This window comes from Haliotis rubra, unplaced genomic scaffold, assembly GCF_003918875.1.
Source record: "Haliotis rubra isolate DU_JTF1 unplaced genomic scaffold, ASM391887v1 Scf335, whole genome shotgun sequence".
Lineage (NCBI taxonomy): Eukaryota > Metazoa > Mollusca > Gastropoda > Lepetellida > Haliotidae > Haliotis > Haliotis rubra.
In genome coordinates this window covers 845,666-866,501 of record NW_025767008.1, presented here as the reverse complement: position 1 = coordinate 866,501, position 20,836 = coordinate 845,666, and the positions used below count along the sequence as shown (strand labels likewise).

Sequence of the window (20,836 nt, the reverse complement as noted above, 5' to 3'; positions counted from 1 at the left end):
GGATCTTCGGCGTGACGAGCCAACCCTTTAACCACTAGGCTGCCCGACCGACCCTATTAGGTTAAGAATAGGTATGAGTAACACGGTGAGGTTACGGAGTTACGGAGGCTGAGATAGGGGAGTTACGGAGGTTGAAATGAGGGGAGTTACGGAGGTTGATATAAGGGGAGTTACGGATGTTGAGATGAGGGAGTCACGGAGGTTGAGATGAGAGGAGTTACGGAGGTTGAGATAAGGGGAGTTACGGAGGTTGTGATGAGAGGAGTTACGGAGGTTTTGATAGGGGGAGTTACGGAGGTTGAGATGAGGGGCGTTACGAAGGATACGATTTGGAGTTACGGGGGTTGAGATAAGGGAGTTACGTAGGTTGAGATGAGGGGAGTTACGAAGGTTGAGATGAGGGGAGTTACGGAGGTTGAAATGAGGGGAGTTACGGAGGTTGAGATGAGGGGGTTACGGAGGTTAGGATGAGGGGAGTTACGGAGGTTGAGGTGAGGTGAGGTGAGGTGAGGTGAGGTGAGGTGAGGTGAGGTGAGGTGAGGTGAGGTGAAATTGGGTTTAACGTCGGGCTTGAGAATGTTTCGCTCATATGACGACGTGCATTATACTGACTCCGAGCCGACCAGTCCTTGTTGTACCCATTAATGCCGAGTGCCAGGCAGGGACCAACAAGTACCACATTTTAACGTCTTTTGGTATGACGCGGTCGGGGATCGAACCCCCGACCTTCCGCTCTCCGGGCGGACGCTCTAACCACTACACCACGGAGGCGGTCTTACGGAGGTTGAGATGAGGTGAGTTACGGAGGTTGAGATGAGGGGCGTTACGAAGGATACGATTTGGAGTTACGGGGGTTGAGATAAGGGAGTTACGTAGGTTGAGATGAGGGGAGTTACGAAGGTTGAGATGAGGGGAGTTACGGAGGTTGAAATGAGGGGAGTTACGGAGGTTGAGATGAGGGGTTACGGAGGTTGGAGGTTAGGATGAGGGGAGGTACGGAGGAGGTTGAGGTGAGGTGGGAGGTGAGGTGAGGTGAGGTGAGGTGAGGTGAGGTGAGGTGAGGTGAGGTGAAATTGGGTTTAACGTCGGGCTTGAGAATGTTTCGCTCATATGACGACGTGCATTATACTGACTCCGAGCCGACCAGTCCTTGTTGTACCCATTAATGCCGAGTGCCAGGCAGGGACCAACAAGTACCACATTTTAACGTCTTTTGGTATGACGCGGTCGGGGATCGAACCCCCGACCTTCCGCTCTCCGGGCGGACGCTCTAACCACTACACCACGGAGGCGGTCTTACGGAGGTTGAGATGAGGTGAGTTACGGAGGTTGAGATAGAGAAGGGGGTTACAGAATTTGTGATGGGGTGTGGGGTGTGTGGTGTGTTACAGAACTTGTGATTGTGGGTTCGATTCCTGGTGTGTCCTGAGTATGATTTGAGCAGTTTGAGGTCTGTCAGCAGTTGATCCATGCTCGTTGGATTCACTAAAGTGCTACACACCCGAGACCGCCATCGCTTCTCCCGCAATTGACAGATGATGTGGTGTGATTGGGACGCTGACTCCTATACGTTCCCTTGTTTCAGCGAGGCCAACATGGTTCGTTCCCTTGAGAAGCAGCTGTCGGAGACAGTGGGCCTCGACACAGAGATTGACTACAAGACATTCAAGAGGAGCCTTCAAGTTAGAGATGTGAGTCAAGCACCGTACCCTTTTGTTCGAGTCAGTTTCCCTTGTCTGTCACTTAGTGAGTGAATGAGTCAGCGAGCCAGTCAGTTTCCCCGTGTATGTGAGTTAGTGAGTGAGTTTGACTTACCCTTGTCCGTGAAGAGTTAGCGAGAGAGCTGCTCCTTGTCTGTGAGTGAGTGAGGCAGTAATGCTTACCGTGCATGGCGATAATCAGTACGGATTCATTTCAATGTGATTAAGTGAGGCATACCACTTCTCTAATTTGCGAATGTGTGGGTCAGCAAGGTTTCACTTTCTGCCATTGAGTTAAACAAGCCTTCGCTTGTCTGCAATTGAGCTAGTCAAGGATTTACTTTTCTGCCATTGAGTTAAACAAGGTTTTACTTGTCTGCCATTGAGTTAAACAAGGCTTCGTTTGTCTGCAACTGAGTTAGTCAAGGTTTCGCTTGTCTGCCATTGAGTTAAACAAGGTTTCGCTTGTCTGCCATTGAGTTAAACAAGGTTTCGTTTATCTGCCATTGAGTTAAACAAGGTTTTGCTTGTCTGCCATTGTGTTAAACAAGGTTTCACTTGTCTATCATTGAGGTTAACAAGGTTGGCTTGTCTGCCATTGCATTAAACAAGGTTTCACTTGTCTGCCATTGAGTTAAACAATGTTTCTTATCTGCTATTGAGTTAGTCAAGGCTTTGCTTGTCTGTCATTGAGTTAAACAAGGCTTCGCTTGTCTGTCACTGAGTTAAACAAGGCTTTGCTTGTCTGTCATTGAGTTAAACAAGGCTTTGCTTGTGTGTCATTGAGTTAAACAAGGCTTCGCTTGTCTGTCACTGAGTTAAACAAGGCTTTGCTTGTCTGTCATTGAGTTAGTCAAGGCTTTGCTTGTCTGTCATTGAGTTAAACAAGGCTTCGCTTGTCTGTCATTGAGTTAAACAAGGCTTTGCCTGTCTATCAATGAGTTAAACAAGGCTTTGCTTGTCTGTCATTGAGTTAAACAAGGCTTTGCCTGTCTGTCATTGAGTTAAACAAGGCTTTGCTTGTCTGTCATTGAGTTAAACAAGGCTTCGCTTGTCTGTCATTGAGTTAAACAGGGTTTGCCTGTCTGTCATTGAGTTAAACAAGGCTTTGCTTGTCTGTCATTGAGTTAAACAAGGCTTTGCTTGTCTGTCATTGAGTTAAACAAGGCTTCGCTTGTCTGTCACTGAGTTAAACAAGGCTTTGCTTGTCTGTCATTGAGTTAGTCAAGGCTTTGCTTGTCTGTCATTGAGTTAAACAAGGCTTCGCTTGTCTGTCATTGAGTTAAACAAGGCTTTGCCTGTCTATCAATGAGTTAAACAAGGCTTTGCTTGTCTGTCATTGAGTTAAACAAGGCTTTGCCTGTCTGTCATTGAGTTAAACAAGGCTTTGCTTGTCTGTCATTGAGTTAAACAAGGCTTTGCTTGTCTGTCATTGAGTTAAACAAGGCTTTGCTTGTCTGTCATTGAGTTAAACAAGGCTTTGCTTGTCTGTCATTGAGTTAGTTTGCTTGTCTGTCAAAAACAAGGCTTTGCTTGTCTGTCATTGAGTAGTTATTGAGTTAAACAAGGCTTTGCTTGTCTGTCATTGAGTTAAACAAGGCTTTGCTTGTCTGTCATTGAGTTAAACAAGGCTTTGCTTGTCTGTCATTGAGTTAAACAAGGCTTCGCTTGTCTGCATTTGAGTTAGTCATGGCTTTTTAAAGAGTGAGTTGGCGACAGCTATCTTTTGATCAAACTGTCACAGATTTCACCACGATTTCACTCTTGGGTCGACACGGTTATGCTTCTCGGTTTGCCAGCACCACACCAGTGCTCATGGCTTTAAATTAAGATAATGGTATGTGAGGTAGAAAGTGAGTGAATTGGGTTTAAAGCCACCTTTTAAAGTAGTCAAGGTATGTCAATGCATGTGAGCTTAAAGTGGGAGAAGGACCCCATATAATGTTTGTCTCAGGAGCTAACCACTAAGGTGAGTGATTAAATGAGTGAGTTTAGTTCTACGCCACTTTCAGCAATATGCTGGCAATATCACGGCGAGGGAGATCAGAATTGGGCATCACACATTGCATCCATGTCTGGCAACTGAGATGAAATCCATCAACAAGGATGTGTTGTTTACAAGCCTAGAAACACCATGGGAACCGAGAATCCAGGATTTGTAGGTGTCATCTCACGCGGAGATACCCCAGGATAACCTACGTGTAAAGTGCAATCGTGAATATCTTAAAGTGTTGTGTGTATGGTTCATACCTGCACGACGAAGAGCACATGCTTGTGGATGAACAAACTTTGTTTCATATTGCTTCTATTGACGTTGTCTCCTGTTTTAGTCGTTCTTCGCCAGACGGTTCTTCAAGCTGTTCGACACAGACAAGAGCGACACTGTAGATGTCGCAGAAATGTTGTCTGCCATAAAACGTCTCAGACATGGGACGTCTACAGAAAAACTCAAATTCCTGTTTGACGTTTACGATGAGAGCGGTAGGTGCCACCTCCTAGTGAAGTCCGTGTGTTATCTCCCTTCAGAGTGGAACATATCATCGTATTGCTACATCGCAAATACGTACATCTAAAATCAACTTCCTCTTCTCTAAATCATCCATACTGAGGATCACTGAAAATGTCGTCTGCTAGCAAGTAAACAAAGGGGGATAACTCTTCACAAACTAATGAAAAGGATTAACGGAGTTGTCTCTGTTGAATGAAACCAAGCACTTGATAGCTGGTCAAGGTTGTTTATACTAGAAATCCAATGAAACATATTCCTAAAATTCTAAATCATTTCCTGTCATACTATATATCCTCAATATGATTAGAGATTTGAGTGTTAAAGTCCTTCGGGGAGTGTATCAAGTCCAGCCTTCCTCTGATTGATGAGCGTGCTCAAGCTTTGAACAATTACGCAGGTACTACATTACTTTGGCAACAATGGTACATTTAACACCCCTATGATAAGAGCAGTCACCTCTCTTCAATATGAGCAGCTGGTATAGTTGAGATGTGAGATGCTATCTCACTATGATACGTGTTGCAGGTACTTTATCTCCTTTTGATAGGATGAGGATGTTTTCTCCCTTCTCTGGTTTATCAACATTTAATGGGACAGGTCTTTTATGAAAGTGGTAGTTTCTCCCTGTCCTCTTTCCCCTCTCATCCCAATTGGCTATGTAAAAAACATCCCTTGATGAGAGCTGTATATGTTAGGTCCCTCTATTCTCCACTTAATGACCCAGTTGTAACCAGCCTTTCATGAGAGCTGTACATGTTATCTACCTCTAATGACATAGGCGTGTCCAACCGTTGATGAGGGCGGTATGTGCTACCCCCCTTTAATGGCATAGGCCTTTCCAACCTTGATTAGGGCGGTATGTATTGCCTACCTTTAATGAGATATGCGTTTCCAACCTTTAATGAGAATTGTATGTGTTACCTCCCTTTAATTACATAGGCCAACCTTTGCTGAGGGTGGTATGTGTTGCCTACCTTTAATGAGATATGCGTCTTCGCGACGCAACCCTTGATCAGAATTGTATGTGTTACCTCCCTTTAATGAGATAGGCCAACCTTTGATGAGGGCGGTATGTGTTGCCTCCATTTAATGAGATAGGTTTTTCCAACCTTTAATGAGAAATGTATATTTTACCCCTCTTTAATAAGCTAATTTTACTTTCTCTAAATGGATATACTCACTAAAGGATTGTTAATATTAATTTCAAATTCAAATATGACATTGTTTGGCTTTAAATAGAGAAAATCCCAGCATTTTGGAGAGAGTTTGGGACTTTCTGCGAAGAACACATTAACCTCTAGACCTCTTAATGTGCACAAGCCTGTAACTTATCATGATATGGTCAATGGTGTCCATCAATATAACTGGTGACGCATGTAGTTTTACCGATTCTTTTATCTTATTTGCATTAGATACTACAATGCCCTTCAGGACAGTTTCTACTGTTTCTCTTTCATGAGTGAGTAAGTGAGTTTAGTTTTATACCGCTTTTGGCAGTTTTCCAGCAATATTAAGGGGGGGGGGATGGGGGGGGTGACACCCTCAGGACGGTTATGGCAACATGAAGTGTAAAACTATTCTTTCATAGCTGACGTTATATCCACATAAAGTAGACACTGTTGTTCATTCAAGGTGACGGTTATATCCATATAACGTAGACACTGTTCTTCCTTCATGGTGACGGTTATATCCACATAACGTATACACTGTTCTTCCTACAAGGTGACGGTTATATCCACATAGCGTATACACTGTTCTTCCTTCAAGGTGACGGTTATATCCACATAACGTATACACTGCGCTTCCTTCAAGGTGACGGTTATATCCACATAACGTATACACTGCGCTTCCTTCAAGGTGACGGTTATATCAACATAGTGTATACACTGTTTTTCCCTCAAGGTGACGGATATATCCATATAACGTATACACGGGTTCTTCCTTCAACGTGACGGTTATATCTATATAACGTATACACTGTTCTTCCTTCAATGTGACGGTTATATCCACATAATGTATACACTGTTCTTCCTTCAAGGCGACGGTTATATCCATGTAACGTATACACTGTTCTTCCTTCAAGGTGACGGTTATATCCACATGAGGTATACACTGTTCTTCCTTCACGGTGGCGGTTATATCCACATAACGTATACACTGCTTTTCCTTCTAGGTGACGGTTATATCCACACGATGTATACAGTGTTCCCCCTAAAGGTGACGGTTATATCCACATAACCTATACAATGTTCTTCCTTCAAGGTGACGGTTGTATCTACATAACGTATACACTGTTCTTCCTTCAAGGTGACGGTTATATCCACATAACTTATACACTGTTCTTCCTTCAAGGTGACGGTAATATCCACATAACCTATACACTGTTCTTCCTTCAAGGTGACGGTTATATCCACATAAAGTATACACTGTTCTTCCTTCAAGGTGACGGTTATATCCACATAACTTATACACTGTTCTTCCTTCAAGCTGACGGTAATATCCACATAACTTATACACTGTTCTTCCTTCAAGGTGATGGTTATATCCACATAAAGTATACACTGTTCTTCCTTCAAGGTGACGGTTATATCCACATAACTTATACACTGTTCTTCCTTCAAGGTTACGGTTATATCCACATAACTTATACACTGTTCTTCCTTCAAGGTGACGGTAATATCCACATAACCTATACAATGTTCTTCCTTCAAGGTGACGGTTGTATCTACATAACCTATACACTGTTCTTCCTTCAAGGTGGCGGTTATATCAACATAACTTATACACTGTTCTTCCTTCAAGGTGACGGTTATATCGACATCGAGGAACTACGGACTGCGTTGCGGTCGTGCATGGTGGAGAGCTCGGTGAAGCTGGGGGAGGAGGAACTGGACATGCTGACTCAGGCATTATTTGAGGACGCAGATGAAGACAACAGCGGAGAAATTTCTTTTGAAGAACTTGAATCTGTCATGGATAAGAATCCCGGAGTCAAGGAAAACCTGTGTCTGAGGTGAGCCTGTATGTGTCCTCGTAACATATTGACGGGATGATATCTACACTTCCACTATGTATTACAGGTTGCTGGGGTAGTCTAGTGGTTATGTTGTCTGCTTGTCACACCGAAGGCCCGTGTTCCATTCCCCCGATGGGTTGAATGTATGAAACCCATTTCAGGTGTATCCTACCGTGATATGAGTGAGTGAGTGAGTTTAGTTTTACGCCGCACTCAGCAATGTTCAAGCTATATGGCGGCGATGTGTGAATAATCGAGTCTGGAACAGACTATCCAGTGATCAACAGCATGAGCATCGATCTGCGCAGTTGGGAACAGATTGCACACCGTAATATGGCTAAACGTACATGTAGTGTGAAAGCACACTCCTCATTCCCATAAAACTTCCAACTTTTATGTGTTAATTCGTCTATGGTCAGAATGGAGCAGTGGAATGTGCAGATCTGCATCTTAATCCGATGGTTTGAATCCGTTGCACTTTTTCATCCTTTGATTGACTAGTGAGGAAGTATGTGTTGACGCCGGTTAAACGCTAAATCAATGATATCACAGTGTGTAAGCTTCATGGGGAAAGGAAGACGTATATTCACAGGCGCAGCAGGTAACCTTATTCTCAACGTCTAATCTATACATGAAGCAACCAAACTGGTTGATCGCTCGCAAAATGGACAGGAACGTATGATGCAACTGTAGATGTTTGAAGACCCATGTTCAGCTGGTTGTTTCCTCTACAGTGTGGAACAATGGTTGCTGCCTCCACCACCGAAAAAGAAAACAGCATGGTATCGGCACTACTTCTCGAAGGCGTACTTCCTCAACAACCTCCGGAAGATAGCTTTCTTTGCCACCCTGATCCTCCTCAACTGCATCCTGTTTGCTGTGGGCTGCTGGAACTATCGCATATCCAACTGGTGCATCATAGTAGCCAGAGGATGCGGCCTCTGTCTCAACTTCGACTGCACCTTCATCGTTGTCCTCATGCTGCGGAAGTGCATTACCTGGCTGCGTGCGACGCCTGCTGGAAACTTACTTCCACTGGACCAGAATATTTTGTTCCATAAGCTGACAGGCATCTTGATAATGTTTTTCACTATTGTGCATACAGCTATGCACATTGGAAATGCAAGTAAGTTGATTAGAAACCAATACATTACTCCATCAACACGAAAATATAGTCACATGGCTCTACCAAACCTATTGACTTGATCTATTAGTGTTTGAAAATATACAAAAAATACCAGATTTATGCAATTACAAAGCATGATATACCGTGGGTGACACCTTTGGTATCAATTAGTGGTGTGTTTATTTCAGACTTGACAGTTGGTTTTGCAAAATGGTTTTGCATGTTCTTGTCAGTATTTCCTGAGATTCTAAATGTGTCTCTTATTTGCATTGTAGTCATGGTAGCCGAGAGTCAGTTCAACCTCACCGTGCCTGCCTTCATTTTCACCACCGAGGCCAACATCGGCTGGGTGGCCGGCTTCGCTCCCCTCTCTGGCGTTCTGCTCGTCGTCGTCTTCGTCGTCATGTTCATCTGCTCCATGCCCTTCGTCAGGAGGAGTGGATATTTCCAGGTACATGAAAATAGTTTGAGTAAGATGCTGCAGATGTTGCAGGTAAACTCTAAGTGAACCATCCTTTCTGTCCAGTTTGGTTCACACCTGTATGATCCATCCTCTCTATTCGAGAGTTGTCTACCCTTGTATGATCCATCCTCTCTATTCAGGTGTTGTCTACCCTTGTATGATCCATCCTCTCTATTCAGGTGTTGTCTACCCTTGCATGATCCATCCTCTCTATTCAGGAGTTGTCTACCCTTGTATGATCCATCCTCTCTATTCAGGTGTTGTCTACCCTTGTATGGTCCATCCTCTCTATTCAGGTGTTGTCTACCCTTGTATGATCCATCCTCTCTATTCAGGTGTTGTCTACCCTTGCATGATCCACCCTCTATATTCAGGTGTTGTCTACCCTTGCATGATCCATCCTCTCTATTCAGGAGTTGTCTACCCTTGCATGATCCATCCTCTCTATTCAGGAGGTGTCTACCCTTACATCATCCATCCTCTCTATTCAGGAGTTGTCTACCCTTGCATGATCCATCCTCTCTATTCAGGAGTTGTCTACCCTTGCATGATCCATCCTCTCTATTCAGGAGTTGTCTACCCTTGCATCATCCATCCTCTCTTTTCCCTTTCAGGTGTTCTACTGGACTCATATGCTGTACGTGGTCTTCTGGATCTTGTTGATTCTTCACGGGAGGCATTTCTGGAAGTGGTTCCTGGTTCCCGGAGTTGTATTTTTAATAGAGAAAATGTCGAGGTCTAAACTGATTGAGAGAATGACGTACGGGAACACCTTCATAACAGAAGTCAACCTTCTTCCCTCCCAGGTAAGTTAATGAACCTGATATATATATATATATATATATATATATATATATATATATATATATATATATATATATATCTGCTTAATACTAGTATGTCCTTTTTGTCAGATTTGATAAAGTTGTTACCTTGAATATTATATTTTAAAACCAGCATATCGAAAATTGTACCAGCTATTATCATCCATAATTGTCTAGCAAAGTATGTATTTCTTGCCATAAAAAAGAATAATCAGTTGCAATTGTAAAGAAGAATATGCATGGCACCCTCGATATGTCAAATACGGTCTACTACGGTCTACTACATGGTTTCCCCACAACGGTCAACTACGTGCCTGTCCGTAAGATTTGACCACCGCTTTAAATCAGTAACTGTAGCTTACATACTGCAATTATCATATTTCTTACCCCAGTGTGCTTGGCGTCTTTGCGACAGGTAGCTTTTGTGTGAAGACCAGTTTGCAAGGGTTAAAAAAACAAAAAAACATTGACGACGTTGCTTTCAGGTGGTGCTTATGTGATGCTCATACAATCAAGTGAAACAATTCCTACCTGTTTGTGCTTGCAGTACTGACATATTCCAATCTTACAGGTGACCCATCTTGTGATAACGAAACCTACCAGCATGAAGTACCGTCCAGGTGACTATCTCTTCCTGCAGATTCCAGACATCGCTAAGCATGAGTGGCATCCCTTCACCATCAGCAGTGCCCCGGAACTAGATGGTAGGTCGCCCTATATTCTTACGCCCCGCTGCCCTCAATGAGAGACGGTTGCACTATTCCCTGTGTAAAGTAATTGTCATATAGCGATACACATTGAGACCGCGTTGAGAAACTAAACCCAACATGTTATGCAGGTCGTTCCGATTTATGTTGTTGTTTTTCTTACCTCTTGTGCCCTTTTCCAGCGCTGATACAAATCAGATGGTTATGTCTGTTGTCCTGGTCACATGGTTATCCTCATGAACCTTTAGGAACAGGGAACCCATTCATGATTATACATCAGCCACATATCACATGGCACCGTATGGTTACCAATCATGTTGGTCTCCAATATCACCAGTCCCTGGGTATAAATGGTCTGCAGGAGAGCATGCTTGTCACAGGTTCGGGTTACAGCTGGTAGTGGCATCACCAACATCTTGCATAATCCATGCACAGCTAAAACCACTTGTAAATAACATCTCACGAACGAAAAGAGAAAATTAGAAAATAAATTTATCTACTACGATAATTATTATGCCCTAATGTTTTTCTAATTAAATACATCTTAAATACAAAGGCCACGTATTATAAAGTTCTAAACATGCGAAGAAGATTATAACAATGTTTGGGAAAGACATCTATCTACACATGGATTATGTCTTGTGACTATTATTCTAATGTTTTTATAATTAAATACATCTGAAACAATCTACTATAACAATGTTTTGAAAAGAAATCTATCTACTCCCGACATGGATTATGCTTCCCGGCACCGTATCTTTAGCTTTGGCGGTACTCCCATATTCCCTTGGAAATTAGCTCTCCCGGGAAATCTGAAAATACATTTTAGCCTTCCCGGCACGACACCCATCAACCAATGCCCGTCGTAAGAGGCCGCTCACAGCATCAGGTGGTCAGGTCGGAGCAACAGTCAGCTGTCATATAGCTGGAATATTGCGCAGTGCGAAACATACTCCCACCAGGCTGTAGATGGTTAGTCTGCTTGTTCTATCTGGTACTTCTGTGGCAAGATACTTCAGGGTAATTATACCATTAGGTTTTCAATATAGACAGGTTATGGGTGCACGTGAGATCGGCCGGACACTGGACCAACAGACTGTACGAATACTTCAGCACCTACGATGAGGAAAAACACATGAAGCAAGACGAGGAGACCCGCGGACACGTGAACGCTGGTAGGTTACCTGTTCGTTCTTTGCTCCATGATTTACACATGTACATTCACGTAAACACGTGGGTTAACATGACAGAAAATATGTTTGATGAGGGCATGTTCGAGCGCATACCAATGTGTAATATCCAGGCAATACTTATACACGGTCAATAAACCAGATACATTAAGTCATCCGTACAGGCCGGAAAGCTATACTTTTCATCGACAGTTTCCACTAATTTGCACTGTGCTGTCTCACAAAATTAAATACAGATATATTAAGGAGAATAGAAAAACGGTGGTGTAGTAAGGGCATGGTGGTCAAAGCATTCTCTCATCACACGAGGACCCGGGTTTGATGTCCCCCACCGTGGTGTTACTGGACTATTGGGATGGACGGCGTAAAACCTTCCTCACTCCAGTAGCACCTGGCTAACTCTTAACGATGGTGACGTTGCAGGGTTTCAGGCTCCAGTTCATCTCTTGAGTATTAAACGGAAAGGTGAAGCTGCAGCTGATGCAACGAACTCCGTCGCAGCTGACAAGAGCAGGCTGAAGGTAACGTTGTGTTGGGGGTCGTCACTGCCAGAGTTTTGGAACATTTCCATTCGAAATGAATAATCTATCAGTTAGACTGTAAGCGCATTTACAACTTCTGGTATCAAGGTTACACCAAGGTCATGTGCAACTTTGTTTCTGAACACGTGAAGATCCGGGGTTTAATTGGTCATTTTTGTCGCAAGCTTAACGGGGTCGGGTTGTCAGGCTAGCTGACGCAGTTCATGCATGCCATCATATTCTACTTAGTAATACGTAGATCGATGCACATGATGTCAATCAATCGATTGTCTCGTCGAGATTCGAATATTTACACAATCCTTGAGTACAGCAACAAACAAACAAACAAACAAACAAACAAACAAACAAACAAACAAACAAACAAACAAAAGAACGTATTTTCCGTTCATAATCTGTTCTAGTCCCGACGGCCGACACAAGTCCGAGGAGGGAAGAAACAAAAGCAGGTTCACGTGCGGGTAAGTTACTTTAACGGTAACCAATATAAGTCATTCATACCAGGGGACGTTGTCATCAGTTCAATCCGAAGCATAGTCATGCACAGACGTCATCTGTATTTAAGCTCTGAACATCGATTCTTTAAATTAATTCAAAACCAGCTTACGCTCACAACGTATATAAATGGTTCAAAGGTTGCAAATAATTTGTCATTTGTGTCCATACCCACATTCTTATGTCACCTCGTGTTACGACGTTGTCGTAAAAGGCGACCATGCTTGTCGTAAGAGGCGACTAACGGGATCGGGTGGTCAGGCTCGCTGACTTGGTTGACACATGTCATCGGTTCCCAATTGCGTAGATTGATACTCATGCTGTTGATCACTGGATTGTCTGGTCCCGACTCGATTATTTACAGACCGCCGCCATATAGCTGGAATATTGCCGAGTGCGGCGTAAAACTAAACTCACTCACTCAGTCACTCAGTTACGACGTGCAATTATTAAGGATTTGTTGAAATCAAAGTCGGTTAAGATTATCGTAATGAGGGGAAGTGTGTGCATGTTCTTCTGTAGTGTTTCATCGACGGGCCCTATGGTACATCGTCCAGGGAATTATTTGAGACGGAGCATGCTGTTCTGATTGGTTCCGGTATCGGCGTGACACCCTACGCCTCCATCCTACAGAGCATCATGTACAGGTTCAAGGCCTACAAGAGATGCTGCCCTAGATGTAGCCACTCCTGGTATGATGAAGTGCCACATCACGTCATGAACCTCAAGAAGGTCAGTATCACCTGTGTTCCCTTTCTCTCTTCTTCATCCCATTGACTACTGGCCCTGTGCCAGTGAAGGTGGACGAGTGAGCTATGGGCAAGGGCTCAAGGAGATTACTTGCCGCGATAGTATGGAATCACCAAAATACAAAATACAGCAATATGGAACTGGCCCAGGCCAGGAGATCCCTTCGTTGCACACGACGACCAATCATGTCCCAGATATGCTCCAAATGGTTAAGATCGGGGCTCATTCAATCGTGAGATATGGCAGGGGGTGCTTAACTTAGTTCTTTGTGTACATATGAAATTATTCTTGACATGTACGAGACTATTATGAAACGACCAAACGGGATCAACGAATTTAATGAGACGTGTCCAATTGAAAACATTTCAGTTCTACGTAAATAGAGTGTATTAACTCTTAAAATGACTGTCATTAATTTGCCGTATCAATGTGGAGTAGAAAGTCTGTCGGGGCTGACGATGTAAAGGGAGATAATTTGTGGTATGGTAACTCTGGTAAGAACAAAATGTTATGTTCACTGCAGTGACATATCGTGTAATCTGACTGCAAGTAAAATATACTCATGCCAATAATGGCTGTCACCCCCTTCCCCACCCCAGCCCCACACATCCCCACACCCCATTTCCAATAAAAAAAATTGATGGGGGTGACAACCATTATTGGCATGAGTTTATTTCTCTCACACTGAAGTGTGTAATAACGATATATACTTCACTGGTTTAATTGCCAGTTGGTGTGTAATAACGATATTTCCCCTATTGTTCCATTGCAAGGTCGTGTGTAATAACGAAATTTCCCCCATTGGTTCTATTGTCAGGTCGTGTGTAATAACGATATTTCCTTCATTGGTTCTATTGCCAGGTGGGGTGTAATAACGATATTTCCCCCATTGGTTCTATTGTCAGGTCGTGTGTAATAACGATATTTCCTTCATTGGTTCTATTGTCAGGTCGTGTGTAATAACGGTATTTGCCCCATTGGTTCTATTGCCAGGTGGGGTGTAATAACGAAATTTGCCCCATTGGTTCTATTGCCAGGTCGTGTGTAATAACGGTATTTCCTTCATTGGTTCTATTGCCAGGTCGTATGTAATAACGATATTTGCCCCATTAGTTCTATTGCCAGGTCGTGTGTAATAACGGTATTTCCTCCATTGGTTCTATTGTCAGGTCGTATGTAATAACGATATTTGCCCCATTGGTTCTATTGCCAGGTGGGGTGTAATAACGATATTTGCCCCATTGGTTCTGTTGGCAGGTCGTGTGTATTAACGGTATTTCCTTCATTGGTTCCATTACCAGGCCATGTGTAATAACGATATTTCCCCCATTGGTTCTGTTGTCAGGTCGACTTCATCTGGATCAACCGTGACCAGAAATCCTTCGAGTGGTTCGTCAGCCTCCTCACTCAGTTAGAAATGGAACAGACTATGGAAGGCGGGCTGGGCAACTTCATCGAGATGCACATGTACATGACTGCAGCACTTAACAAGACGGACCTGAAAGGAATCGGTTTACAGATGGCCCTGGACCTCATCCATAAGAAACAAGACAAGGACCTGCTGACGGGACTGAAGACCCGCACACAGCCAGGGAGGCCAGACTTCCGAAAGGTAGGGAGACGCTATAGGTCCGTTTATGTTTTTATCAGATGGACAGCTCCAAGCCTTGTCGCCACCACACTCTTCCTGTCTTCTTGCGGTTTTAAAATACGAAACGCTGGATCCGAATCCTGGTTTACTGATGAAGTTTATTTAATATTATGCATTGTCACAAGGAATCGTCAAACCAGTTGTCTCTGTAGACATGGCTGTAACACCGCTATGTATTACTCATGTCATTGCTGTTTTTCAGCTGTTTGGCAAGATTGCTGCCGAGAAGAATGGGCAAGTGAACGTGTTCTTCTGTGGAAACCCAACACTGGCTAAAGCAATCAAACAGCATTGTGTATCTTTCGGGTTTGGCTTTTCAAAGGAAAATTTCTAGATAGACAAACCGGCACAGTCGAAGAAGACACGGCTCTCATTTCAACGACATCGCGGCGACACAGGCAGATGGGCAAGAAAAAGAATTCCGTTCGTTTTCTGTGTTATTGAAAAGTGAAAGAACTATTGTTTAGTTTAATTTTTTAATTGATTATTTAAAAGTCACTGATTCCTGTAACCGTTTGTAAAATGTTGTCTGTGGCTTGATGATTTTGTAGGAAAGTATATTGTTCGAATGAAGGATGTGTGGGAAATGAACTCTAATCACAGGCCCCCTACCATGTTTGTGATATTAATGCGAACAACACCCCATATGATTATTTTTAAAATATAGATGTTATACTTTATAATTTAAAAAGGTTTGCACATTTTAAAGTGTTAACTTTTTTTGTAGACCAATTATTTGCTGTGACCAGTGACCTTCAGTAACCCATGTTTGTCGTAAGAGGCGACTAACGGAATCGGGTGGTCAGGCTCGCTGACTTGGTTGACACATATCATCGTTTCCCTGTTGCGTATATCCATGCTCATGTTGTTGATCACTCGATTGTCTGGTCCCGACTCGATTATTCACAGACCGCCGTCATATAGCTGGAGTGCGGCTTCAAACTCACTCAGTCACTTTGATTCCTGTGCTATTTGTTCGATGACATATCGCAGACATAGGACATTTTCAGTTGAAAGTCAGGGCTATGATAAAGTCAACCTGGTGGCGTAATTCATAACTCAGTTATTTTGACAATGTGTGAAGGATTAAGACTTAAACTGCATTACCGTTTAATGACGGTCTGCAGATAAATGTTTAAGCAATGATCAAAATATTTTGCTTTTCGCCCTATAGACGTCTGATAATAATACGGATTTGTCATTAAACGACCAGTGTATAATTAGAATGCAACAACCACAGACATCCAAAACATCGGGGAGTTAGGTTAGTTTGTGTTTCGTGATATAAATAACCAGTGTACAGAGGAATGCAAGCTACACGTCACTATCCTCTTCACATCGACTGATTCAGGACTTGTCCTGTCTCCTGTGTTCCTCAGTTCAAGGCTACCTTGGCTCTAGGATCATCTTGACGTTCATTCTTAAGTGGAGGCTACTTAGATTTTAAATGGCACTGAGAGTGAAACCAGTTGCATGTCAAAAGCTCGCGCCAGATCCTGGTTCATGCTGATTTGCTGTGACCCTAGTGCTCCATCAACAGACCTATGGACAAGTTGAAAGTAATTCTTTCATATAAGTTGAAAGTAATTCTTTCATATAAAGTGTGTGTCCAATCCGTGTTACACTTGTACGTTTTGCTATCCCAATACAGAATTCAAAAGCCCCATGGCGTAACGTATGAAGTCTTCAACGTGAGGCTAACGATCAGAGTACAATTTGTAGATAGATACTGAAGTCAAATGTCCACATACATTGGCAATATTTATTACCTACGAGGGCGAAAATATCGGGGTTTATATTTTTCATACGATGCCCTGGGGCAAAATATCACTTTGCCATGGTGACGTGACGTCATCAACAATGCTTGTTTCTTGTATGACGTTGCGTTCTACATGCGGCGACGGCAGTTAGCCAGCCTATGTTTGAAAGTAGATTTGGGTTTATTTTTCTCAATTTGACGACTTCGGTAATAAACAGAATATTATGTTCGTACCAATATCATACTATACTCAGCGGCAAAAAAACTCGACAGTACGAATTCAAAATTAGATAGGCACTGTAATCAAATCTTTACAGAAATGGACATAATAAGCGGATCAAAAACATTTTTTGTGTACAATATCTTGACACATCAATGAATAGCTCAGCACAATTCCATGCATTACGTGATCGTTTGCAGTCCATTCAGACTCTTGACTTCAGTATCTAGTGTGACCACCACGAGCGGCAATAACTGCAGCACAGCGTTTATGTACGAAGTGCACCAATCGATTGATGAGGGCCATTGGCACCTGGAACAACACTCTGAGAAAAGCCTGGCGCAATGAATCGGCTGTGTTCGGCCTTGGTTCGACATTATTCAGTCTCCTCTGAATTTCATCCCAAAGATGTTCAATTGGGTTTAAATCAGGACTAAGGTTGGCCACTGCATAATGTTGACACCGTGCGTTCTGCTGTAGGAAGTCCCGTGTAGCTCTGGCAGTATGGGCCCGGACGTTATCATGCTGGAAAATGTTGTTCCGGTGACGAGCGAAATGTGGTATGACGTGGGGTCTGAGAACTTGGTCGATGTAGCGCACCGCTGTGACCAAGGTTCTGGAACACCACAGTACCCCCTCCCTGGTTCAGGCCTATTCCACCCAATACCATGATGCTTGCACCTCCTGTATCGCCAGTTTAGGACAAACTGCAGACGTTCACGCTGATGACGAGGGGTGAGGATAAGTCCACGGTAAGGTCTACGGCGATTGAGGTTCCCGCTATTAAGACGTCGGCGTACTGTTTCAGTACTGATTGGTCTTCCGTGTGTTCCCACTGTCTGGCGTGCTGTTTCGGATGCCTGCATGAAGGGATTCTGTACATGCTGTCGTACAACATGGCGGTCTTGTCGTCTTGTGCTCACCCTTGGTCTGCCAGTACGGGGGAGATCATTTGTGGTGTTGGTTGCCCGGAAACGTTGCTGCAGCCTTTAGATGGTCCTATCGTTGACCTGGAAGTGATTGGCAACAGCTTGTGCAGTGTGGCCAGCTTCAAGTCTTCCTAGCGCCTGGTTCCTCTGAGCTGTCGTGAGTCGCGGCATCCTGCTGACGTTGTAATGTGAATGTTTCAACCAGGTTTGGGGGTGCATTTTATAGGGCTAGTCCTTCTGAACAACACGTGCAGTATGAGTTGCATTAAAAACATGGAGAACACCGTACCATCTCCGAGATCAGGTTGCGTTTTTGAGACCATTTCCTTGGTTCCATTCTGAGTTTGAGAAGGAATGTCTTTGCTCAGGTAAAGTTGGAGATGTTGTCCAAAATATACGATCAAAACATTAAATGAATACCCCCAAAACGCAATCACTTTCAGAACTTTAATTGGTTGGCTGAAAACCAAGCAGAAACAGTGCAAGCGTTATGTCCATTGTTGTATCAAATTTGTCACCATACGGCCCAGTCAGGGTGAGGGTGTGTACAATCTTATGCTTAACAGCGTATACAACCGCGTCCTAGGCAGTAGGTTAAGTCGCTTCGCAAAGGAAGTAGCTTTTGTTCTCACTGTCTCATTACCCAATAAATCTTTTAATAAGAAGTTCAGTCGAATTAAGTATTGAGCACAGCAACAGTTTATTGCGCATACATAATTCATAGATTGCGGAGTATATAGTCGATTGAAAATAGGCACATGTCAGGGGCGATTGGGTAGCTTAATGGTTAGAGCGTTCGCTCGTCACGCCGAAGACCCGGGTTCGATTCTCCACATGGGGACAATGTGTGAAGCCCATTTCGTCCCCCGTGATATTGCTGGAATTTTGCTAAAAGCGGCGTAAACTAAACTCAATCACTCACTCATTCACATGTCAGAAACTTGCCTGGCGGCCGGTAGGATAGGCTTGTGGTTAATGCCTTTGCTCGTCGGTGTTGAGATCCGGGTTCCCTTTCCCATATGGTTAAGATATGTGAAGCCCATATCTGGTATACCGGGAAGAGGCATCCCTGACACGAGAGTAAAAGCAGACTCATTCTCTTGACTGGCCAGTCCGTATGGTTCTACCTGTGCGAAGTTGGCTGGACGTGTTACAAGTCAAATGTTTCGCATTTTTACAATCCTTTTTAACCAACCATAACCGAACAATCATTATTTGTTATTGACTCTGATACAGTGATAAAAATATAATAAAGTCTGTTTTCTGTTTGAGTTTGTTTATCTGATATTCTGTGACCATGGTGCGGGTTCAACGGCCCCTGTGTCACCTGTAACGGAATCTTGGACAGTCGGGTAGGGTAGTGGTTAAAGTGTTCACCCGTCATCCTGATCACCAGGAGTTTAGTACTGTCCCGGGGCATTGTGAACAATGCTAACAGCAGGGCCACATTAAACTTACTCTTTCCCTCCCCTCCCCTTCACACCCCTCCCCCCTCTCTCTCGCCTACGCACGCTCTGTCTCTCACTCTCTTCTCTCTCTTACTCTCTTCTCTCTCTCACACACTCTCTCATTTCAAGGAGAAACAGGTGGTCGATACTAGGAACACCAGTTAACAATGGCTGAGCTGACATCTTGCTTCAACCAGTTCTAGTTAAATTACTACATCCATCCATACATACACAGATACATTTTATGCATCCATCCATCTATCATCCATCCATCCATACATACATACACACATACATTTTATGCATCCATCCATCTATCATCCATCCATCCATACACACATACATTTTATGCATCCATCCATCTATCATCCATAAATCCATACATCCATACATCCATACATACACACATACATTTTATGCATCCATCCATCTATCATCCATCCATCCATACATCCATACATACACACATACATTTTATGCATCCATCCATCTATCATCCATACATCCATCCATACATACACACATACATTTTATGCATCCATCCATCTATCATCCATACATCCATACATCCATACATCCATACATACACACATACATTTTATGCATCCATCCATCTATCATCCATCCATCCATACATCCATACATACACACATACATTTTATGCATCCATCCATCTATCATCCATACATCCATCCATCCATACACACATACATTTTATGCATCCATCCATCTATCATCCATACATCCATCCATCCATCCATACATAAACACATACATTTTATGCATCCATCCATCTATCATCTATACATCCATCCATCCATACATCCATACATACACACATACATTTTATGCATCCATCCATCTATCATCCATCCATCCATACATACATACACAGATACATTTTATGCATCCATCCATCTATCATCCATCCATCCATACATCCATACATACACAGATACATTTTATGCATCCATCCATCTATCATCCATCCATACATACATACATCCACACATACACAGATACATTTTATGCATCCATCCATCCATCATCCATCCATACATACATACATGTTATGCATCAATCCATCCATCCATCCAATCTACCGCAGTACGCATTGTAAACCCCTCTACACATTTTAAATTCCCTATAGGCAACTCTAATAATCTACGGAATACCTGCTGTTGTCTGCTGGCGAGGGTTGTTGATGGTTGCCATTGGAGGGCGTGCTGTCATATTTCAAGGTAATTTGTGAAACCTTTAAAAAGCCGACGATAAAACGAATGTATAATACAAAGCAACATGGTGCGTTCCGCCTTGGTGTTCAACCGGAGCAAGATATTCGACGACGACTTGGCGGCACTGCACATGAACAAAAACCACATCGTGTTCAACCGACCCGTTTACGTGGGGATGAGCGTCCTCGACCTCTCCAAACACCTGTTGTACGATTTCTACTACAACGAGCTGAAGAAACAGTACGGCGACGATAAATGAGAAGTGCTGCACACGG

The 20,836-nt window shown here is 43.2% G+C and overlaps 1 protein-coding gene across 1 annotated transcript in view; it reads left to right on the top strand.

The window, feature by feature from the left end:
* Positions 1-15,507, top strand: part of LOC124284373 (NADPH oxidase 5-like) — a 32,509-nt gene extending 17,002 nt beyond the window's left edge. The window contains exons 2-14 of the mRNA XM_046720461.1: positions 1,586-1,691; positions 4,031-4,181; positions 7,012-7,222; positions 7,960-8,351; positions 8,627-8,802; positions 9,429-9,620; positions 10,210-10,342; positions 11,395-11,520; positions 11,959-12,056; positions 12,479-12,535; positions 13,092-13,301; positions 14,665-14,931; positions 15,173-15,507. Of these exons, the coding sequence (XP_046576417.1) occupies positions 1,586-1,691; positions 4,031-4,181; positions 7,012-7,222; positions 7,960-8,351; positions 8,627-8,802; positions 9,429-9,620; positions 10,210-10,342; positions 11,395-11,520; positions 11,959-12,056; positions 12,479-12,535; positions 13,092-13,301; positions 14,665-14,931; positions 15,173-15,304 (2,251 nt within the window). The 3' untranslated portion in view covers positions 15,305-15,507. The remainder of the gene's footprint in view (positions 1-1,585; positions 1,692-4,030; positions 4,182-7,011; positions 7,223-7,959; positions 8,352-8,626; positions 8,803-9,428; positions 9,621-10,209; positions 10,343-11,394; positions 11,521-11,958; positions 12,057-12,478; positions 12,536-13,091; positions 13,302-14,664; positions 14,932-15,172) is intronic.
* The last annotated feature ends 5,329 nt before the right edge of the window (positions 15,508-20,836 follow it).